Source organism: Mirounga angustirostris, unplaced genomic scaffold, assembly GCF_029215605.1.
Source record: "Mirounga angustirostris isolate CCGP_5_RB_7025 unplaced genomic scaffold, mMirAng1.0.hap1 SCAF_2, whole genome shotgun sequence".
Classification (NCBI taxonomy): domain Eukaryota; kingdom Metazoa; phylum Chordata; class Mammalia; order Carnivora; family Phocidae; genus Mirounga; species Mirounga angustirostris.
Window position 1 is genome coordinate 167,250,420 of NW_026991710.1, and position 25,068 is coordinate 167,275,487.

At 41.2% G+C, this 25,068-nt stretch overlaps 1 protein-coding gene across 7 annotated transcripts in view; it reads right to left on the minus strand.

Annotated features, from left to right (window-relative positions):
* Window positions 1-25,068, minus strand: part of TACC1 (transforming acidic coiled-coil containing protein 1) — a 90,025-nt gene that overhangs the window by 22,975 nt on the left and 41,982 nt on the right. For 2 of the 7 annotated variants that reach the window (XM_045879872.2, XM_045879871.3), the window contains exons 3-5: window positions 7,853-8,951; window positions 4,228-4,288; window positions 2,042-2,162 (exon numbers count right to left, since the gene is read on the minus strand). In XM_045879872.2, coding sequence (XP_045735828.1) covers window positions 2,042-2,162; window positions 4,228-4,288; window positions 7,853-8,951 — 1,281 coding nt within the window. Of the gene's footprint in view, window positions 1-1,954; window positions 2,163-4,227; window positions 4,289-7,852; window positions 8,952-25,068 lie in introns of all 7 variants that reach the window. The other 5 variants (XM_045879870.2, XM_045879869.2, XM_045879876.3 and 2 more) reach the window with 3 other exon arrangements.

The window sequence follows — 25,068 nt, forward strand, 5'->3', positions numbered from 1 at the left end:
AATGTGACCATCACCACTCTGCGTACAAACCTTCAATGGCTCCCCTTTACCAACAGGATCAAGTCCAGATTCCTCAGTACAACCTTGTTTTCCCACTTGTCCTGAATTCACAGAGAACTGCTGAGCATTTACCAACACGGCAGGTTCCTTCCTGCCCCTGGGAGAGATTCTCGTTCCCTGGGGCACATCTGTGTCTATCTATCAAGACCTGGTGCAAAGGTGACTCTCCCCAGAGAGTCTGACTCCCCTGACAGAGCCAGAACTCCTTTCCCACCTCCACAACGCTTACCACCCCTGCATGACCGTAGCCTTTGCTTGCTCCCAGGACACGGCTATCAGTCCTTGGAGCTGGAGCATTAGCTTTTCACTAACTCTGAGGACAGCACCGTGGCTAACAGAACCCCAGCTCTAGAAATTTCCATTGGAGGAATTTCCTCTAGTGAGGAAGAATATAATCCATCAAATATCTACATGCCCCTCAAGAAATTTATCAGAGACACCTGTTATAATAAATACATGGAATAGGAGTAGTAAGAAGAAATGCAGTGGGAACACAGTGTGGAAGCCAAGTCTCACTTTTGACAGAAACCTGAAAGAACAGACAGAATTTTTATAGAAGATGGCAAAGAAAGGCATTTTATTTAATTTTTTTTTTTTTTTAAGATTTTTATTTATTTATTTGACAGAGAGAGACACAGCGAGAGAGGGAACACAAGCAGGGGGAGTGGGAGAGGGAGAAGCAGGCTTCCTGCTGAGCAGGGAGCCCAATGCAGGGCTTGATCCCAGGACCCTGGGATCATGACCTGAGCAGAAGGCAGACGCTTAACGACTGAGCCACCCAGGCACCCCAAGAAAGGCATTTTAAATGTAAGAAATAATGTAGGTACAAGAGTACTCAGGATCATCCCTGGGATGATGTCAGAGCAGAAAGCGGCCTGGGAAGAAATGTGGAATAGTGCCTGGCATCTTTACTCTACAGATGGGAGATGGAGATGTGGGCAGTGGGGAGAGGCTGAGGAGAGAACTCTTGCAAAGTCTGGACTTCCACCTGCTTCCCTGGTTTGATGACATGTTGTGATTTTTAAAATTCTGAGTATAAAAGTCCCCAAATCAACTTACATTGCTGAAAATCTGAGTTTTTAATAATGTTTACGGTAGTCAGGAACATGGTTTCTAAACATCTCACAAGTCAAGTTTAAGGCCACAGATACAACTTGGGACCTGGACAAGGGCCTCAGCTCTAGAATGTTCTTACAAGTTCAACAGTGAGAAGCTTCAGCATAGGTTAGTCTAGTTAGTTCTTTTACTAGAGCATTAAGGATTTTTCAGGATATTAGTCAATTTCAATCTACCACATCAGTGAGCAGGAAAATGTATAATATTCTAGTCATGAAAGCAATCTCTTCCCACATTAGCACTGCGGTTAAAAGACTGTGAAACCAGACTGTTGTTGAATCCTAGCTCTACCATTTGCTAGTCAAGTGACCTTGGCTGACTGACTTAACTTCTATGTCTCACCTTCCTTCTCTGAAAAATGGGGGAAAAAAACAATACCAATCAAGGAGTAATCAATTAATAGATGTCAAGCACTTACAACTGTGCCTGCACACGGTAAGGCACTCTCCGTGTTACTGTTATTTCTCTAAGTTGAACAACAATCACAACATGGCTATAGGCCACTGTATTTTGAGATGTGGTCCCATGTAATAAATTATTCAAAATTCAAGCAGTCTCATACGTCAGCGTCTCCTGTGCATTCTGCCACACTCATCCCTATGTCTCTGGTACTTCAACAAGACACCCTCCTGTGCCTCTTTTCTAGGTAAAGAAGCAAAGCACAGATCTCTCCTCCAAGTGACCCAATTCTCTAATCTCTTTAAAGCGTCTCCTGCATTAGGCTTTCAGGCATTTCTAGGCTTAAGTACATTAGAAAGATGAACATATACTTCCATACCTGCTTCTGAGGATGAAAACGCATGATTTATGGTAGACACGGGAACATTGGAACATTCAAAGTACTCCAGGTCTTCCTCTGGCTCACCTTTCACCTCGGCCCCAGATGATTTCTGACCAGATGAAGTGGACGCCAGTTTCTCCTCATCAGTAGCGTGGCCATCCCTATTAGAAACGTCTGAAATCTGGGCGATCACTGCTCCTTCATCCTGGGAAATGCAACAGATCAGAGGCTACCGTTTAGGAGGACCAACAGTGGGGAAGGCGACATCTCAGACACCATTCCACACGGGTGTCCGAGAACACTTAACCACAGATTTTGGCACCAGTCAAGGAGGAAGCTGGGGTCTCTCAATCATGAATATTATGCTTTCTAGAACCTAAGTTCTGTTATTCACACATGACCTCTGAAAAATTAACCTTTTCTAGCCTAGATTTATAAGCCAGAATTTTAAGTGGTCCACAGTGGTTTTCAAATATTTTGCTCATATACTCCCTGAACTGTTTTGGAATAACAATGTACCCCTTTGTATTTTCAGGTGACTTCCAAAAACTTTTCAGCATAAATATAAAAAAAAATCTGGTATACTTTAAAAACTGGCCTTGCTTACTTCAATCTAGTTACTCTAGTGATTTGATGATGCTCTATCATCTCTTTAAAATCAAACATGAACACACACTCTTTAATAATTTTAAGTCAGAAATTTGCATCATTGCTTTTCCCCTCTGAATTTGTATTTCCCTTCTACTTCCACCAAGAAATTATTCTTAAATAAAGCATTTGTATACTTGAAAGTCTTTTAAAGTTCTCCCTATCATTTTTCTCAGTTAAAAAAGTTAAAATTAAAAAAAATTTCTATGACCGTAAGTCTCTAAGTATTAACAGTTTTTCTTCTGGAGAGTTAATCATTGTACATAACTAATGCACAGTGTATCCTAAAATTATTACAACTTTTGATAAGTACTATAAAATTCAAAAATTGATACTAAAAACAAGTAGCAATTACATTTTGTTGTACCAATTACTTAAAACTTTTGCAGTGTCATATGTGCTATTTTTCTGAATCAAAGGTAAATTTCTCATGGTTCTTGTTGCCTGCTTTAGCAGCATTTGAAAGTGGATACTTTACACATTTGTAATAGATGAAAAAATAAGTGAGAGGGCAAATTTTTTTTTTTTAATCTTCAGCCATATACCAAGTTGTTGGTCCAAACTGTGTAAAATAAGTTAAATTTAAAATGCATTTTATTAACCAATGAATGTATTTCTATAATCAGTTATGCTGAAATAAAGTTTTAAAAAGGGTCTCAATCAAATAGGTCTGGATTTTTGTTTCTTTTATGTTTCCCAATTCATAGTCATGGACAAATATTTATTGCTAGAAGGAAACAAGGGTCCATATGAATTTTAATCCTGTTTTTCATTTTTATAATTATAAATCAATAAGAAGCCTTAGATATTTAAGCTTACTTATACAAATAGATGAAAGAGAAAAAAGTTTTGTAATAGAAATATGTCTCTCGATTCTTGGAACCCCCTTCCAAGTTATGTACCAAAAAATTCTATTATCAAAAATCATTTTGGGGGGGCTCCTGGGTGGCTCAACCAGTTAGGCATCTGACTTTGGCTCAGGTCAAGGTCTCATGGTCCTGGGATAGAGCCCTGCTTTGGGGATTCCTGCTCAGCGGGGAGTCTGTTTGTCCCTCTGTCCCTACCCTGGCTCATGCTCTCTCTCTCAAATACATAGAATCTTTAAAAAAAATAATTTTTTTACTGAGATATAATTGACATTTAACAGCGTGTCAAGGATAATTTTTAATGATCGATCAGGTGGTAACTCAGGTTCTCCTACTTTGCTAAAAGCAATGAATTGGAAAACCATCTGACTTAAAAAAATTGTTATCCAGTTATTAGAATTAATCACTTTCTTAAACATGCATCAGTATTTCAAATCAGCCCTTTGTCTGATGTCCCAGACATTTCATACCCAGTAAAAATGCATCTTAGTAAGATTTAGAATGGGAGGAAACTACCCAACAGAAGTGGAAAAAGGGTTAATGTGAGGGGGCTTCCCTGTTCTCAGGAGCCTTCTCAGGTCACTTTAGGAAATTAAGGGTCTGAAAATTGGTTTCCTCAAAGCTAGATACTCAAGACACCTGTTGGAAACTCTTCATTAATCCCCCCTGGCTCCCCCTTGCCCCCCAGGAGGATACAAACTCCAGTTTGGGGTACCCCTGGTCTAAGAGACATTCTGGTGATGGGCAGAGACTCACCTGAGAACAGCCATCCAAAGCAAGAGACTGTGTTTCATATTTCTTCACCTTACAGCCACTCCTGGAAAGGAAAAAACAAAAAACAAAAAACAAAAACAGGCCATTTTGGAATCACATTGACAATTTCCAAGCTATGAGATGGAGCAGAGAAAGCAATGTGTGCAGAGAAAAGCCAAAGCATACAGCACCACACACGTTCTACATCTACACACTAGAGAGGGGAACACCTTTCACATCTCTGAATCTTCTCCCAGGAGACAGGGCAAGCAAGGAACTAGAGCTCAGCTCATTCTCTGAAAAGACCTCCTCACGTGCTTCTGTGGGACGTTTAACACCAGTACCCTGACCCCTGCGGTTTCTGCTTACACACCACCAAGCCTTTCAGAGGTACCCTTAGCACCTAGAGACATTCAGTTCATCTGATCCTTACTCACTTGGCTGTGACAATTCATTAGAAAAATTACCACACTGGACCAGATTCTTTAAAAAAGTTCTTTATTGCACTAAAAACCACATAAGTCTGATAAGACAGTTCCAGACCTGTGTGCTAACAGAGAAGAACTATGGTCAACGGAAAGTACAAAAATAAAAATATTTGTGTAAATGGTTACCATTTCTATTAAGCAGTAAGATGGAAAACGAATGTCATGTATTTGTGCAAAGATTGGAACTGGCACATAATTTATGACCTGAAGACTAGTTCAGATTCTGTTCTGTTTTAATGAACTTAAAATTCCCAGTAAAAAAGCCACTCTGCCAAAATAAATAAATTTACAACTTTTTCTTCTTCTTCTGGGGGGAGGGGGAAGGAAGGAGCATATAAAGTTACCAGAATGTGCATGCTCACTATCTAGTTTCTGGATTTTTCTTTTACTAATGCTCTTACTAAATGCCACCCCCTGCTACCAAACCACCAAACTGGAGTTGCCTCTAAAATGTATCCCCTGCTCCAAGCCAGCAACCTTATCCTATCAAAAAAGTCAATTATTTCCAACAACAGCAGAGCAGTCCCTCAGACCACTGTCAGGATGATCTCGGGGCCAAGCCAGCGCTCATTATCAAAGTGCCACGTGAGGCATGCCAAGCCAGGGAGCGCAAGCTCTTGCACCTAAGGTGGAAGGCTGATGTCCACTCCTTTAGGTACAAATTGCCAGGCTAAGCTGACTCATGAAGTGGCAAATGAAATGCAAAAAATCATCAGAAGGTCAAACTCAGAAACAAGCCAACATGCTATGGAGAGATGGTCTGGGGAGAGGAACTGCCAACAGTCCCAGGGACAAACAGAAACAGCAGAAGTACTTACAACAGAAAACAGAGAAATTTCACTTGTTCAGTAGTCCTGATGCACCAACAAAATTAGAGACAGAAAAGAGACAGACAGATGGAGAAAAAAATCATGTAAAGCCTGGAATATTTATCTGTAGTCTGGCAGATGTAAAGGCTGCAAAATTCTTTCTATGAGGTGGGATACAAATAAAAATGTCATACTCATGAATGTTATCATTGGTGAGCGAATGATTATCAGGAACCTCTAACAGAGTAAGAGGAGTAGAAACACTCAGAAATGCCTCATATTCAAATTTATAGATGAAAAGTGAACTTCCAAATATTTGTCAATATATAAAACCAACATTTCACTACTGAGAACATTTATTCATAAATGTCTCGTCATCCAGATTAAAGGCAGTGTGTGAATACAACAATAGTTGACAATGGATCAGATTATAACTACTGTATGTGTGTATCACTAAGAAGCTTACCGTGATTTTACATAATTTATCTTATTTGAGCCATAAAATACCAATCATAGATGGTACAATGTTTCCACTTTACAGAAGAATCTGAGATGCCAATTGCATGCATCTTTTAAAAAGCCCCACAAGTAACCTGCTAACAGAACTTCAAACTTTCCACTCGAACCTCCTTCACAGGTACACCTCCAGCCCTTCCTACCGATGAAGGGATTTTCTAAACAAAACCCCAGAGTTACACAAGAGGTGGAGCACCCTCTCTTACAGAAAGAACAAGGAGACAAGAGTTTTGATTGCGTAAGAGTTAGAAAAAAAAATCTGTAAGGCATATTAAATCAAGAAGTTCACTCACCAAGAACAGAACAGGAGGAAAATGCCAGCGGGTGAGAGTGGCAGGATCTGAGAGGGTACTTCTTGCTACTGCAAATTAAGTGTAGGATAAACTCCCCTCCCTTTGGTCCAGAATTTAATCTGATCTAACATGAATTCACTGGCTACATGGCTTCGACATACAACTGTAGGGAGGCCCCCGATGACTCCTTATAAACCTTGCTAGCCAGAAGCACCCCGTATTTTGGACATCCCACATTATAAAGCACCAAGGCAATGACGGGGCCAACACATACCCAAAGTACCATCGTGAGAGGTAACCAGCCTCAGTCACAGAAGAGCACTCTGAGGATGCCCAATCAATATTTTCCAGCAACCATTTAACTGCTCATATATAATCAAAGAACAGATCAAGAACTACTGCTGACATTTCATTCACCTTGGACATTCTGGGGTTGCCGAGGAACTGATTTCTCATGGCTCAAGCTTCTTGGTTCTGATGCTTTCTGCTCTTTAAACTTTTCTAATATAATACATCATGCCATCTAGCATGCTCTGTCGGGTCACAGTACTGCAGACCATTACTTTCCTGACTCATCTATGGTGACAGCTAGAAATAATGGTACTTCTCATCCTCCCTTTTCACGTTTCATCCTCCATGTCATTGGTCCTTCTCTATTATCTCATTTTTAGTAAAATGTCACAGGGTCACAAAGGGATATACTGTCATCAACCCAAGTTCTGGGAAAAGGTAACCCTGTAACAAATTTAAACTGAAACTTTACACGGAATCCAGCTTGATCACTCTGAGAACACCAAGGACCTTGCAGAGGTGGTTATGGAGGTCCCAGAAAGCAGGGGAGGAGGAGGGAGACAACACACAACAAAAGACTAATTCAGTCAGATTTACATGAATGTTCAAAATGTTCTTAATTCTCACTGGACATTTACTGCCTTACTGATGGAGCCAGAAGCTAAACACGGAGACGTAAGAATTCTTACCAACTTTTAGCGGTAGGTTTGTTTCCAACAAAAATCACAGCTTCCTGTTTTAAGTGAAAGACTTCTAGAAGACCTTTTGGGACCATTCTGCACATGTTACCGATACTAGACAGGTAATCTGGAGGCTTGGAATTTTTGTTTTATCCATAGAGAATCTGAAGGTGGTGGCTAGCACTGACACTTGAATTCTGTAGATAAAGTTAATTCCTGACAGCCCAGATAGGATTTCTGAAAACCATCAAATCTCTAACCTATTGTATGCTATTCTTTTTTTTTTTTTTAAATAGGAGAAAAGTACCCAAGGTGTGGAGCTTGAATAAGCTGAGGACTCAGAAACAAGGCAGACGCCCGAAAAGGAAGCCTCTGGTGTTTCCGACCCTACACCAGAGTTAAGCAAGATAGTGAGGACTGCTGCACAAAGCTATGAGCTGTGTGTCTGCCCTGTGGCACCTCAAAGGTAACTTCAGTTGGCCAAAACCAGAGCAGTCAGCTGCCAAACTCAGAGTACAAAGAACACAACACCCGCGCCCCTCGTCACTCACGTTATTAAACGCGACTTTGCCTTCTTGGGTGACGCTAAGATTTCATTAATATGATTACCGGCGGGAGAACAAAAGTCACTGCTTGCTAACGTTGTAGTTGGTTTAAAGGGATCCATGGATTCGTCAAAGTGGTAGGAGCCCTTAGAGGACAGAGGGGGGGAGTTCTGCAGAGTTGAGTGGCCCCCAAAGGGATTGAAGTTGTGGTGATCCCACTGGCTGGGATCCAGCTTGGCAGATGCCTGGGAGGGAGGAGCACTATGTGCAGCGGGGTCTGCAGGCTGGTCCGTACCTTTGGCGCCTACTGGCTTACTAATGCTATCTTTCTGTACCTTGGGAGGCAGTTTGCTACCCAGTTTCCTGCCAACCTTCCTTGGAAGGCCTTTCCTGGGCTCTATATTTTCCAGATCTTCTGTGAAATCAAACTCTAGTTTCAGAGGTGAGTTCCTTGACTCCTCCAGCAGCTCAACTCCTGAGTCGTTGGTGTCACTGCTGGGAGTGCGCGATGTTTCCTTCATATCAGGGGGAGATTTCTGGATCCTGGCACCTCCTAGCAAAGCATTTGTGTTCCCATCCATCTCATCGGGACAGAACTGATAGGATGCCTGGGGGAGAGGTGTGCTCTCCAGGGCAGTATCAGTTTCTAAGAATTCACCAATTGTCTTCTTCCTCAGAGAGACGGGTTTGGGTTTCCTTAGCTTGCTTCTGCTGGGAACAGGCTCTGGACAGGAGCTGCCAGCCTTTAGGTCAGCTTCTGTGGAAGCCTCCAGTGCAACCCCCATGGTGCCTTCGGTCATTGCCTTGTCCAGGATGGCTTCTGGTGTGCTGGAGGGCAAAGCCTCACCCGAGACCACAGTTACACAGCCATAAGCGGCCTTTGTTCCTAGAGCCGCTGGGATATCCGTGGCATTCTTGGTTTCTATTGAAAATGGCCTCACTACTGAAATTTTGCTACTCTCGTGTTCAGGTTCTTTGAAATCCTTGGCCGTGTAAGAATCAACAGCCTGCTGTGCTACCTCATTTTCTGAGGTTCTAGAACAAGTCTCAGATGAACATTTTTCAACCACTTCTGCTACCAGCTGTTCATCAGCTTCTTGTGATTCTAAAACAAAACACAAAAGCCATCTATTAAAGACTTATCTTTTTGGCATGGATAAATAATCTCTACTAGCTGAATCCACAGAGATAAGCACCAAGTTCCTCCCTCCTTGCTTTTATTAAGCATCTCTAAGATTCAGCAAGGCCAGCAGAGCAGACTGAAAGGGAACAGCCGGTGCTACCTCTAAAATCAATTTTCCTAGCCCAAACTGTATACGTGTTTCATCCCAGTTATATAAACAATAATTATACCAAACAGAGCTATTGAAGAAAAAGCTAAATAGATCGAGAGACTGTTCTATAGGCTAAAATAACTGGATTGGAAAGAACATTAGATGATGCCAGCTAAGGGAGAGGGGTCAGATCTGGCCGCTGACAGCTTCAGGGTCTGAATGTTAGGCAGAAAGCAGATTTTCATCTTTGGATGGCAAAAACAAGTATCCCCTCTTCCCCAGAATATTGTTTAAATTACTGAACTGTGTTTAAGTTACTGAACTGTTTCAAAATTAAATGAAAAACCCACCATGGCCTACCCACCATGGCAACTTCTCTGTAGACTTAAAAAACTAAAAGAATCAGGGGTGCTTGGGTGGCTCTGTCAGTTGGGCGTCTGCCTTCAGATCAGGTCGTGATCCCACAGTCCTGAGATCAAGCCCCGCCTGCATCGGGTTCTCTGCTCAGCGGGGAGTCTGCTTCTCCCTCTCCCTCTTTCCCCGCTCATGCTCTCTCTCTCTCAAATAAATAAAAATGTGTGTGTGTTTAAAACAAAAACAAAAAAAACCTTGAAATTAAAAAAAACTAATTTGAAAAATCAGATACAGAAATGGCTTTAAAAACAAATAGTCCTAGGGCACCTAGCTGGCTTAGTCGATAGAGCATGCACGTGACTCTTGATCCCAGGGTTGTGAGTTCAAGCCCCACACTGGGCAGAGGGCTTACTCAAAACAGAAAAATCAACTGGATTTAATAAAACTTAAAAAAATACTGATGTCATTTAAAAACAATAACAAATAATCCTTATTTTACTAAGACACAAATCATACAATAATAAAGTTATTTTTTCTTTCAAAGCTCTGTCACTAAGCGGGGCCAGGTAGTCTCTCAAAGCACCTGTGAAAAATAAAGATCCTCTCTAACTTGGGTTTTATTAGAAGAAATGCTGCAATTAGGAAGGTGTACACGAGGGTATTTCTTTCAAGCACAAACTAAGATCGTGCTTTCCTAACTTCGATACCTGAAATAACAATAGAATAGTAGCAGCAAAAACCAAATAAACTGGTATGATCTTGGTATCTCATGATTTTAAGGGGAACTCCAAAATGACCCTCTAATCCTACTTCCTAACCCTAATCCTAATACAGGATCAAAAAAATTGAGGACCACAGGAAGAGTTTTTTAAAGCACTCAGATCTATTTTCACATGGCTCCTTTATGACTAGAATTAGGTAGGCAGTGGCTTACAAACTGTTCTGCACAGTTGCTTCAGATATTCTACCAATATCCAACGTCAGTTTTGTTTTCAAATATCCATTTAACTATTATTAATACTGTACTTTTTAAGATGCTCTTAACATATTGTATCTGGGATTTGCTTTAACATACTTCAAAAGAATTTCTTTTTTTTAAAGATTTTGTTTATTTGACAGAGAGAGACACAGCGAGAGAGGGAACACAAGCAGGGGGAGTGGGAGAGGGAGAAGCAGGCTCCTGGCTGAGCAGGGAGCCCGATGCGGGGCTTGATCCTAGGACCCTGGGATCATGACCTGAGCTGAAGGCAGACACTAAACGACTGAGCCACCCAGGCGCCCCCAAAAGAATTTCTTTTTAAAAACAGAAAGTAAAGGGGTGCCTGGGTGGCTCAGTCAGTGCCCGACTCTTGATTTTGGCTCAGGTCAAGATCTCAGGGTTGTGAGATCGAGCCCCATGTTGGGCTCTGCGTTGGGCGTGGAAGCCTGCTTAGGATTTTCTCTCTCCCTCTCCCTCTGCCCCTAGGGAGCTTCAGGATGAGGGCTGGTCACCTGAACGGCCAAGCCAGAATGATGGGGTTGGAACTGTCAGCCCCACCTCACCCTCACCCTCACCCTCAGGGGAGAAGAGAAGCAGGAAGCGAAGTCTAATCATCAACAGGCAACGATTTAATCAAACATGCCCAAATAATAAAACCTACATAAAAACCCCTAAACAACAGGGTCTGGGGAGCTTACAGGTTGATGACTTCCTCAAAGTGCTGGAAAGGTGGGGCACTAGAGAGGAGAGGGCATGGACTCTCTGCACCTTCACTTCACTTTGTCTTTTGCACCCTGAGTTCTGTGAGTCATCTAAGCAAATTGCCAAACCTGAGGAGGGGGGCTGTGGGAACCCCCCAATTTAAAGCCAGTTGGTCGGAAGTACTGAAATTGTATTTGCAACTGGCATCTGAATGAAGTGAGGGAGGGGAGGCGCACAGTCTTGTGGGAATGAACACTTGCTTTGTGGGGCCTGCGGAAACTATGGATAGTTAGCGTCAGAAGTCACTGAGCTACCGATGCCAAGTTGGTGTCAGAGAATCTGAGAACATACAAAACAAGAAATTTGTCTTGAAACTGAATATTCAAAGGCACCTGCGAGTTTTTAAAATGATGCTGTTAAACACTGCAATATTATATTTTCCCCCAAAAAAGACTGAAACTCGTGAGGAACCACTTCACATACTTTTTCTAAATTTTACACCTGCAAAATTAAGAAATTAGCCAAATTGTGAGATACTCTCAGTAACTCAACTTTGAAACAATTTCCTTATGCTCCTCTTTCAGGCTTCCAGGACAGTTGAGCTAAAGTATATTTTCAGGTACTAAGTGTTTCGAATCCTCATTGGTCACTACTGACTTGTACAAATCAAGGTTTTCTCAATAACATATAACAAACGCAACTGAAATACGCTGATTTAGACCAATTTAGTTATTTTGTATTTTTCAATTTCATAAATCCTATTGTTTTAAAAACTGGTGTTTTGAACCTTTACAACTATAATATATACCACTTCCCACGATCTATCCAGTCTTTTAATAAATAGCTCTATTTGTATTATCCAAGTGATACACATAATAAGATGATCTCATCCCAGTATAAAGTGGCATAACTGAGCACAGAGCAAATGCAATATGGAGAAGAGCTGCAAGAGTATCAAAATTCTGGTGGCTTCGGCAAGAGTAATGAATAGAAGAGAAATATAGAATATTTGAGAAAGAAAATGAGGTAAAATTGATAAGGCTCCGTCTTTGGCTGGCCTGGCCAATAGGACTGAAGTCGATGGAGGTATCAAAGATGATTCGTAAGTTTTTAACTTATGGAAAGACAAGATGTATTACCATCCAGTGATATTCAGGAAATACTAGCAAAAGAGTTTGGGGGCTGTCGGAGTGGGGCCAGGAGTTTGGCTTGGAGATGCTGAGAGCTGTTTGGGCCTTTGAAGTAGAGATGTTGAGTAGGCAGTAAGCTCAGAGAGATCGGGGATGCAAATAATACTTGACATAACTGAAGCCAAGGAGGTAGATATGATTCCCTTAAAAGTCACATGGAATACTACATAATTATAAGTTATTTCCATTTTACACTTTCATCGTTGAGCCTCAGCATATTTTAAATCTGAATTTTTAATTTTTTAAAATTTATTTTTATTTTTTTAAGATTTTTAATCATTTATTTGAAAGAGAGAGAGGGAGAGACAGAGCATAGGGTGGAAGGCAGAGGGAGAAGCAGGCTCCCAGTTGAGCAGGGAGCTGATGTGGGGCTCAGTCCCAGGACCCTGGAACCATGACCTGAGCCAAAGGCAGATGCTTAACTGACTGAGCCACCCAGGTGCCTCAAATCTGAATTTTTTAATAGTTGGTATCTTTTATTAAAAAAAAAAACAAAACCAAAGCGTATCTAAAAGTGATTAATCCAATTTAAAATAAAACTTCAAGGAAAAAAACCAAGCTCATAGATACAGAGAGCAGATTGGTGGTTGCCAGAGGTGGAAGGTGAGTAAAATGGGTCAAAGGTACAAACTTCCAGGTATAAAATATATGTCATGGTGTTGTAATGTATGGTGTGGTAACTACAGTTAATAACATGGTACTGCATATTTGAAAGTTGCTAAGACAGATCTTAAAAGTTCTCATTATAAGAAAATAAACTTGAGGGGTGCCTGGGTGGCTCAGATGGTTAAGCGTCTGCCTTCAGCTCAGGTCATGATCTCAGGGTCCTGGGATCGAGTCCCACATCGGGCTCCCTGCTCCTTGGGAGCCTGCTTCTCTCTCTCTCTCTCTCTCTGCCTCTCATGAATAAATAAATAAAATCTTTAAAAAAAAAAAAAAGAAACTTGAAGCTATGTATGGTGACAGATGTTAACTGGACTTATTGTGGTGATCACTTTGCAAAATATACAAATATTGAATCATTATGTTATACACCTGAAATTAATGTCAATTATATCTCAATTAAAAAACCTGAATTTTGGGGCACCTGGGTGGCTCAGCTGGTTAAGCGTCTGCCTTCGGCTCAGGTCATGATCCCAGGGTGCTGGGATCGAGCCCCGCATCAGGCTCCCTGCTCAGCGGGGATCCTGCTTCTCCCTCTCCCTCTGCATGCCACTCTGCCTACTTGTGCTCTCTCTCTATCTCTCTGTCAAATAAATAAATAAAATCTTAAAAAAAAAACACCTGAATTTAACCATCTTTGTAAATTAAGAGTAATATTATTAATACTGGCATAATAGTTTTATATAATAAAAGTGCCCAAATATTTTAGGGATGCATATTGAAACATATATGACATGATACCTGGAATTTGCTTTAAAAATATTTAAGCAACAAAACAAAAGACAAAGGAAAAATGCTGGAAGCAAGTCCGAGAAAAATCTTGATAATTGTTTCATCTCGGCGCTGGGAATATGGAAGTTCTACTTTTCTGTGTGATGTTGGGAGCTGATCACAATAAAAATTTGTTTCTTTTCTCTCCCAGTGTCTTCTCCTTGCCATTAACTTGTAAACATTCACCATCAGTCTCCCTCATGGGATCCCTGGGTCCTCACACCCCCAGTCTTCTGTCCCTTCCTACAGGCTTGAGAGAAAGTGAGGGGAGGGTGAGGGTACAGACAGGAGAAGAGTGTGACCCACTTCTTGGAACCTCACCATCAACCCCACGCTTCCCAAAGACCAAGGGGAAACCTCTAAGAGCCACCTCTCACTTCCCTCTTTCCTAGCTTTTGGTTTCGGCCCTAATCTTCTCTATTAGAAAAGGGCAGGGCGTTCCCACCTTCCCTCAGATCTGTGCACTCCTTTTAGATCCTCCCCCCTTGTCCCCATCTCCACCAGCTGCTTTTGCCAAGCTGAGAACCTGAAACTCGAGAGGGAGAGTACGTCACAGCATGAGGGGACAGGGCAGGCAGCCTGAAAGCTGGACAAGGAGGGATGACAAAGGAGCAGGATCTCAGTGTTAAGACAGAAGTTCTAATGCTGCCTGGCCCAGTCCCATCCCTGCAGCTCTAGGGATTAAGGAGCTTTGTGGGCTGCATGATAAAGCTTGCCACCCACCCTTGCCACCCACTGGTGGAACAGGGAAGGAAAGCAAATGCCCCTCATCTGAATTCAGCCTGAGCAGACAGGTGGAGGAGCTCTGCCAAGAAGACACCACCCAGGTACAGGCAGAGTAACCTGCCCAGTCATGCACCCAAGTCACTGAGGACCCCTCCTTGGTCCAGTATCTTCAGTCCCCACTAGAAAGTACTTCCGGTGGGACAGAGCAGGTGGGAGAGGATTGCTCACTGACAAGCCAGTTGGGGGAGTTGTGAGAATGTAAAACAAGAAAAGAGACCACAAAATTCAAAAAGATATGTCTGAGTAAGATTTGAATGTTACTGAATCTGAATCTGCCAAGTATCCCAGTACCAGCAGGGCCTATATACCTAGTGCCGCCCTAAAACAGAACGTAAACTTCAGGTACCACAGAGCAGAGGTACAATGAATGCCTTTCTTAGCAGGCTCCGGTTCTCGGTCTTCCATCCGTCAGAGCTGCGGCCACAGCCGCCAGCGCTTCCTTTTCATCTGGAAAATTATGTAACTGCCCTACCTCTATTCATCCTTCTATTTTTACAAAAATCCTGTATTCCTTAAAAATCTTCCTCCAGGGTGCTTGAAATGCTCTCTCCCTGAAATGAGTTTGATGAGTTTGGACGATTCTGACAAGCACAGCATTGCCTGGCGGCATCCTGAACACAGACGGTTAGAGATTAGATCAGTAGATGAATTCAAAGCAAACACAGAGGAAATCCAAAAATAGACCAACATTTCCACTTCTGCCACATTTGTTGCTGTTAACACAACCCTTCCTTTCAATTATCAGCCTTCTCTAAATCTAAAAGGCTGTGTGAATCATCCAGGGGTGCTTTAAAACATAGATGCTTTTTATGCTTATTCAGGATATAGACTATGCTCATGTGAAAGATTTTCCCTCCATTTTAAAGTATTTTCAAAAGAAAAGGCACAGAATACCAAAATTTTGAAGACGAGGTAACAGTCTTCAGACATTGTGGTTTGCACTCCAGTATGCTGAAGATATACTGAGTTAGAAGACAAGTTTATGAAAAAGCTTGAAAGCCTCAGAAGGGGGGAAATGCTATTAACATGAAGTATTTTTGAAGCTGAGAAGCGTAGTCACTAACATACCCAGGGAACCTACTGGGCTAGCTCCTTTCATATGTACAATTTAAGAGGAGACAGAACAGACCCATCTGGAAAACAATGTTATATTAACACTTCCGGTTTGGCATTATTCTCAAATATGCTTGCCTTTTTCCCCTCAGATTTTAATTTTTTGGTGAAACATTGTCTGGAAGCTCCTTTTAGATCTGTCCATCAGTTCCTCTCCTTTAGCTACAGAAAGTCCCTTTCATGCGTTCCTAAATACCTGACGTGTAAAGTGAGAAAGCTGCCAAAATTTGAACAGGCCTCCTGTATCATACAGACATACATACTGGCCTCTTTTTAACCTCAAAATCCAGCTCCCCCATCTAAGCTGAAGATACAGGTCTGGCTCTAAGGCCTTAAAACAAAATCTGAGAACCAATACATGAAAATGAACGACCTTTATAGAAATTCAGGAAGGGTTTGCAGATAAATTTTCAGAGGGCCCACAAAGGCCCTGAAACTCAAAGACAAATGATGTCAGAGCATTCTCCAGTGGAGAAAATCCAAGTCTTCTTCATTGCGTGGCATTTAGGAATCACTGCTCTTGAACACTGTTATATCTGGACCACTTTTAGGGTCCTCAAAAGGGCTCCTCTCATTACTTTATAGTTATAACTTTAATTCCCCTTCAATCACTACACTGAGGTTTAAAAAGTCTTCAGCTACCGCAGGGAAAAAATCTTAACATCTAAGAATAAAGCTTGTCACCTCTGAGAATGTTCAAAAGGGATGTGTTGCAAGCGCTGTTTTAAGCACTTTTAAGTGTGGACTAAATCTTTGAGAGGGAACATTCACTAAAACATAAATTCAAATAGGTTTCGTTTAAACCCAATTCAGTCCCCTTACTTTGTTCATGTTGACATCAAGACTGGACTGAAGGGACACTAAGCATCAAGTGGGAGTGGGTAGGGGTAAATGGTCTCGCCAGTACCCCGGTGTGGCAGGAACGGAGACTGGACAGACTACCCCGGGGAAGAGAATCAAACCCCAGGAACAAACTGGAGTAAATATTTTCCTTCTCTGGACGGCGGTCAAGGTTTTGTTGTGTAGAGCGCAGGATAAGGTCAAGAGACGCCCAAAATTTGGCCTTAAGTCTGCAGACTTCGGGGGAGCTCTTCTCTAATAACTGCAGGATATTTAGAGAACATCAATTTGAAGAGGGATACACACTGCTGGCCTGCCCCGCGACCCTGGCCACTTGGAGGTCAGGTGTTGTGAAGCCCTGGTAGACAGCAGAGAGGCAGCCACCCATGAGGCCTGGTGTCGAGCGGGAGAACAATGAGAGGGAAGAAAAAGGAGGAAGCTGCACTGATTACAGTGTCAGGCACAGTGACTGAGCATTTTACACACAAGAACTCATACAATCAAAGGGAGGATTAAAGAGAACACACAGACAGAATCTCCTGTCTTAAGGAATCTCAGAATGGGAGGCAGCAAGCAGTTTTAGTGAGCAACCAGACCATAAATCCTCCTCCCCACTTCCCACTTAAAAAAAAAAAAGTACCATCCCTGGTGCTTTCCACTGAACCACTGAAATTAAGAGTAAGTTCTATATGATAAAGGCTACAAGCACGCAAGCAAGCATTTTTTTTTAAGTGGCCAAAACATTTTTGAAAAATATGCTCACTTTCACACAATTAATAAGCAGGATACCATTTTTAACCCATCCGATTTGTAAAAATTAAAATATTGATACCCAGTAACAGCTGCTAGATAAGAGGGCCAGTAGGCACTCTCCATACATTTCGTGGGTAAATCTGTTGGGGGTCTTTCAGAGTATTTAGCAATACCTATCAGAATCCAAAATGAATAGATTCTTTATTTCATCAATGCCACTGCTAGGAATTTATTTTAGTTATGCCCACAAAGAGGGCCCTACACAGATATGTATAAGGATGAAAATGTTCACTGAAGTGTTGGTTCCTACACACTGATTTTGGGCAATTATAAAGTATCACAGAGGACTGAAAGATCACTAAATATGCAACATTACACCAGAATACTATTGGGTGTTAAACCAAAAAGTAGATCTGTATGTGCTAATGGGATAGGATCTCCAAGACATGTTTATATGGAAAAAGAAAGGGGAAGAACAGTGTTTAAAAAAACAGTTATATGGTTATTCAATTAAAACATATAAAGACATAAAACTTATATTCTGAGGCCCAGAATCCTTAGTAAGCACAAAAATCTCTTCTTACCCAAACTTAACCCCCTTTTACCCATTTCTCTTTTGTCTCCATTTCACCATAGGATTCCTATTTCCAACCCCAACCAGCTCCCCATCTCCTTCTCCTCCCAAGACAGAGGGGTAGAATTCATTGTAAAAAGCTATTTTTGAAGTGTCTCCCTCCTGAAAATTTTTTCTTAATTACAATATTGTTGTAACTGCTTGACACTCTAGATATATTACTTTATTCAATTCTCACAACAACCCTGTGACCTGTTTTTTTAATCCCATCTCACAGATGAAGAAATCAGGGCTTAGAACGGTTAACACACACACACACACACACACACCCTCGCACAAAGGGAGGTGGAGGGAGAGGGGAAGGCAGTTGGATTCTAGTTTGAGGCACAGGCAGGCCATGGTTCAACCATGCAGACAGTCCCCCAATTAATTTCAGAGCTATCTTCATTATCTAATTTCTCTTCATTCATGGGAAACCCCAAGTGGGATCACAAGCCAAGAAAGAAAGGGTCCAGAGTGGGGGTTCAACACAATGGCGGGACACAAATATATTGATTATGTTGTCAAATCCACTGAGGGGTGGGCATCTGAGAGTCGGAAAGCAGAGGGACAGTCTCTAGTAACAAAGTACAAGTGCTATACTTCTGAGTGCTCAGAAGTGAGATAAAGAATTAATATGACCATGTTGGAATACACATCTCAAATACATGGGACTACTCCTACCTACTGCTCTAGTCTATCCTCATTGGTGGAGACAATCCCACAGTTGTACAATCTCCCATCTCATAACTGGGAAGCCTCAGTCTATACAACTATAGAGTAGGACCCCTGGTTACAAAGGCCCTGGCCTGGATTTCTGAACTCAAGCCCAAAATGCAGGTCTTTGCTACTCAGGGCTACATAAATGATATGCAGAGAATAACACAAACTTGGAAGGCCCAGCAATGACAGTGAAGTTTTATAAATGCACAACAGCAACTGACTACGAGCCGCAGTACTAAGATATTCTACATAAAGATCCAAACCAGATGTTCAATGCCACCACTCCCTAATTAATTTAAACCATTTGCTTCATCAGGACTTGAAGCCCTAAAATCAAATCACAAAATATTTTCTAAGATAAGCATCTAACCAACTAAGCACAGGCCCTTACGACCTGCAGCATACACTGTACTAGGCGTAAAGAGACCACAAGATAAGTGCATGGGGCTTACAATCCAGTTAAGGAAAACATGATCCACACTCAGAGCCCCTTCAGAGAACAACCACGTGCTGAACAGTGAGGGAAAAACTACCACCTTCTCATACGATGGCCACCCCACATGTTTTACACAGAAAACACCAGTGCTGCTGGACTTCTGATTTTAGAGTGTCAGTTTCTTATATCACCAACTTCTCTTCCCTTTCTAAAGGAGTGATTCCTTCTTTGAATTTGCCTTCATATTCAGAAAAGAGAACTTTCTAGAGCATTATATGAAATAATTCTTTATTTTTAAAAGCTAAGCTGCATTTTAAGAGAACCCTGGCGGGGGGCGCTGTAGAGGGAGAGGGGAGAGAGAGACTCTTAAGCAGGCATGGGCCCAGCACATGAGCCCGACAGAGGGCCCAATCTCACTACCCTGAGATCATGACCTGAGCCAAAATCAAGAGGTGAACACCTAACCGACTGAGCCACCGAGGCGCCCCAAGAGAACCTTCATACTGACTTAGACACAAGCTGGGAGGAGGTGGGATGAACGAATACAGTGCATCTAAGGTATGGATTACAGGAGAGCTTAGGAAATCAGTGACTGGACCAAGCTTCAGCACTTCCTCGGGAAAGTAAACAGCTGTTCTCAGTGCTGGCTGAGAGGAGAATGGGTCAGAGCCCACAACTGATTTCCTAATGGGGCAGTGATGTCCTCTGACCCTGACAGTGTAGGATCTATTTGTTCTACTACTCCTCAGGAAGCAGGCAGAAATAGGCCCCCAAATCACTTCAAGTCCCCCTCGAACCCAAACTTAGTTCATATTCCTTTGGTAACAAGGGCAGCAATCATTCCCCCTGAAATGCAACTGACAAAGGAGGAACACAGTACAAACTCTAAATTGTAAACAGTGGTAAAACATGGTTATGTTTTCCTAGAACTAAGAATTTAGAACAAATAAAATACTTCTCACTTATTTGATCCTCAAAATATTACCTAACTTGATCCTCAAATCTACCCTGTAAAAAAGGCACAGCAGGGCTTATTAATTCCATTTAAAAATGAGACACTGTATGTTAACAAGTTAGATAACTTAGATAAAGTAGACAAATTCCTAGAAAGACACAAACTACTGAATCTGACTCAAGAGGAAATGGAAAATCTGAATAGATCTAAAGCAGGGACAGAGAATGAATCAGTTAATTAAAAACTCCCTCCACACACACACACACACACAGACTTGGATCAGATTGGTAAATTCTACCAAATATTTAAAGAAGAATTAATATCGGGCGCGTGGGTGGCTCAGTCAGTTAAGCGTCTGCCTTCGGCTCAGGTTGTGATCCCAGAGTCCTGGGATTGAGCCCCACATTGGGCTCCCTGCTCAGCAGGGAGTCTGCTTCTCCCTCTGCCCCTCTCCTGGCTCATGCTCTCGCTCTCAAATAAATAAATAAATAAAATCTTTAAAAAAATAAAGAAGAATTAATATCAATTCCTCACAAACTCTTAACGAAAAATATGAGGGGGAAAAACGTCACAATTCATTCTATCAGGCCAGTATTACCCTGATACCAAACCCAAAGCTATCACAAGAGAGATAGAAACTACAGACCAATATCTCCTATTGAAAATAGAAGCAAAAATCCTCAACAAAATACTATCAAACTGATTCCACCAACACATAAGGCTTATGCATCATGAACAGTGGGATTTATCTGACGAATGCAAGGTTGGTTTAACATCTGAAAATCATTTAGGGTAATATATCATAGCAACAGAATGGAAGACAAAACACACATTATCATCTCAACATAGACAGAAAAAGAATTTGACAAAACCCAACATCCTTTCATGACCAAAAACACCCAACAAACTATGCACAGAAGGGAACTTCCTCAACTTGATAAAGAACAACCATGAAAACCTACAACTAATGTCATACTTAATGGTAAAAGATTGATGCTTTCCCCTTAAGATCAAGAACAAGACATGAATATCAGCTTTTGCTATTTCTATTCAAAATTACATGAGAAGGCCTAGCCAGATCAATTAGGCAAGGAAAAGAAATAAAAGGCATCTAGATTGGAAAGGAAAAAGTAAAAACTATCTCTATTTGCAGATGAAATGTGCAACTATTATAACTAATGAATTGAGCAAATTTGCAGAATACAAGATCAATGTGCAAAAATGAATTGTATTTCTACACACATGAAATGAAAAATCCAAAAAAGAAATTAAGAAAACAATTCTATTTATCATAGTATCAAAAAGAATAAAATACTTAAAAATAACAAAAGAAGGGTGAGACTTGTCCTCTAAAAATTATAAAACATCATTTGAAGAAATTAAAAATCTTAATAATGGAAAGACATCCTATATTCAGGATTGGAAAATCTGATATTGTTAACATGACAGTACTCCCCAAATTTATGTACAGATTGAATACAATCTGTATGAAAACCCCAGCTGGCTTCTTTGCAAAAATCAGTAAGATGATCCTAAAATTCAACATGTGAAGAACCCAGAGTAACTAAACAATCAAAAAAATAAAGTTGGAGAACTCATATTTCTTGATTTCAAAACTTACTACAGAGCTACCATAATCAAGACAGTGTAGGATAAACATAAGGAAAGGTATATAGATCAATAAAACAATTAAAAGTTCAGAAACCAACCCTTACATCTATGATCAATTGACTTTTGACAAGGTTTGTACAAGGGTACAAAATTAATTCAAACAGTCTTCAACAAATAGTGCTGGGACAACTAACTGGACATCTACATGCAAAAGAAAGAAGATGCATCATTTCCTCACAACATATATAAAGATTAACTCAAAATCAATCATAGACCTAAATGTAAGAGCTTAAACTGTAAAATTCTTAGAAGAAAACATAGGAGTAAATCTTTGTGACTGTGCGTTAAAAGGCAAAGCCTTCTTGGATATGACACAAGGGACAAAAGAAAAAGTAGAAAACTGAATATCAAAATTAAAAACTTTTACACATCAAATGATGTCATCAAAAAAGTGAAAAGAGGGGCTCCTGGGTGGCTCAGTCAGTTAGGCATCCAATTCTGATTTTGGCTCGGGTCATGAGATCAATCGGCATTGGGCATGGAGCCTGCTTAAGATTCTCTCTCTCCCTCTCCCTCTGCCCCTTTGCCCCCCCCCCAAAAAGAAAGTGAAAAGACAACCCCCAGAATGGGAGGAACTATTTACAATCACATATCAAATAAGGGAGTCATATCTAGAATAAAGTACTCTTACAACTCAATATAAAAAGATAAATAACCCAGTTAAAAAGTAGGCAAAGAATCTGTATAAACATTTTGCTACAGAAGATATACAAACAGCCAACAAGTATATGAAAAGATGCTTAATACTGTTGGATATTAGGGAAATGCAAATCAAAACCAGGAGAGGCCAGGTATCATACCTAGTAAGATGGCTAAAATCAGACAGATAATAAGTATTGGTGAGGATGTGGAGAAATTGAAACCCTCACACACACTTGGTAGGAATGTAAAATGGTGCAGCCACTTTGGAAAAGAGTTTGACAGTTCCTCAAAGTGTTAGAAACAGAGTTACCGTATGACCCAGCAATTCCACTAGCTATATACCCAAGAGAAATGAAAACATATGTCCACACAAAAACCTGAACAGGAAGTGTTCGTAGCAGCATGAATCACAATAGCCCCAAATTGGAAATAACCCTAATGTCCATCAACTGAACAAAATATGGCATATCGATGTAGGAGTTATTAACTGACAATGAAAACGAATGAAGTACTGATACATGCTACAACATGGATGTGAACAGAGGAAGTCACAAAAGACTATAGACTGTATAGTTCTATTTATATAAAATGTCCAGAATAAGCAAATCTATTGAGACACAAAGTAGATTATCAGTTACCTAGGACTAGGGGGTGGAATGGCAAAGGAATGCTAATGGGTTCAGAGTTTCTTTGGGGGTGATAAACTGTTCTAAAAATTGGAGGGAGGCAATAGCTGTACAACTCTGTTAATATATATTTATGTTTAGTATATATTAATATACTAAACATCACTGAATCCTAGACCGTTAAAATGGGTGAACTGTATGGCATGTGAATTAGATCTCAATAAAACTGTTAAAAAAGAAAAAAGGATAGGGCGCCTGGGTGGCTCAGTTGGTTAAGCGACTGCCTTCGGCTCAGGTCATGATCCTGGAGTCCCGGGATCGAGTCCCACATCAGGCTCCCTGCTCGGCAGGGAGTCTGCTTCTCCCTCTGACCCTCCTCCCTCTCATGCTCTCTGTCTCTCATTCTCTCTCTCTCAAATAAATAAATAAAAATCTTTAAAAAAAAAAAAAAGAAAAAGAAAAAAGGATATAGCTCAAAGGCTCAGAGCAGGAGCACTGTCCTGCAATTCCTAATAAAATGTTCTACCATACCACAGACTTACATTTCAGAAAATGCTTTAAACAGTCTCTTATACATATCACTTGTAGGGACACATATTTCAGAGAGGTGGTAGGTCTCACCATCACATCAACTTGGGATTTTAAATTTCTCTTGAGGAAACCTACAATGTGCTAGATAGATTCTATTTACAGAAAAAGGTGAAAAATGACATCACTCCTCTCGCCTACAACAGATACAGCGCATATAGGAACCATCCCAGAGACAGGACAATTAGCAAGCTCAAAAAAAAAAAAAATCGCTTTTGGCTTTGTTCTTGTTTGGGGAAGGGAAGTTGTTTTTTTCAATGCTAATTTTTAACATTTGCCTTCTTCCCAAGACCTCCCTCACATATTCCCTTGTTAAAACTATCTCTTTGCTGCTCAAACTTCTGGAGAAGCCAAGGAGGCCAAGAAGCCTGGGAACCAGAAACCAGCTAGCTTCCTCCAGACTGAGCTCTGTGGGAGCCCTACGCCCTAGTCCCCAGAGCAGAACCCGAGCACCCAAAGCAGAGCTGATATTCAATCAGTGCCCACCCACTGCTGGGCCAATGTCTGACACATAAAGGACTTCTTTCTCAACTGATTATCTGTTATATACAGAAAAAGTACATATAAGTAGTGGTAAAGCTGTGCAGCTCTAAACCAGCAGCTGTAAAAGATTAACATTTGTTCTTCATTCGACCCTTTCCCCTTGAAGAGCTCTCGTCCCTCAAAGGTATGGCTTGGTCTTACCCTCCCACCCCCTACTCTCGTTTTTGAATCAGGGCTTCAGGAGGGAAACAAGTGTGATTGTGGCACTTGGGCCACCCCTTCCTGCTAAAGTGATCTGACCTGAGGAGACTGTTAATAAGGTACATATTAGCATTTAGGCAAGTGTCCAAAATTTGAGGGTTTTTTTTTTTTTTCAGTTTCACGTCTGAATTCCCAGTCCTTCTGATTACCCCGAAGCTGAAATATATTTTATATATGTACATTCTCAGCCACTTAGTCAAGGGCACAAGCCTTAAAAATGGAGTAGAAGTGGACATGATGTATTGCCCAGGGGAGGGACAACAATACAAGCAGGCCTTTTCCAGGAACGCTGGGTAGAACCTCAGGATACTGGCTGCAAAGCTCACATTCTCCTGACAACCACTGGGGCCCCAGGTCACCCAGAAGCATGAGAATAAGGAGGGGATTCCAAGTGGGTGAGTCAAGGCAGGAAAATGCAGAACATCCTCTTAGGTATGCCATAATTTTAAGATGTCACTACTTAAAGCAGAAAAATATCAACACCCAACACCCCCCCACACACACACACCCCTGACCAAACCCAGACAGCAACAAACTGTCCAAACTTCCTCCTCCCTGCCCTCCAAAAAAAAAAAAAAAAAAATTTTTTTTTTTTTTTTTTTTAACCAAATAAAGCACTACTCAGGAGCTGGGAGGGACAGGGAAGGGGGCAGGGGCAAGTTTAGTTGTTTTTGTTAAGAGCCAAGACGCCAGATGCCATTTCTCCTGAGATAAGCTTTTAACTCCTTACAGAGGCTCACTGCAAAATATAAGACTCCATAGGTAAAGAATAATCTGGAAAGCCACTTGATAAGCTGAA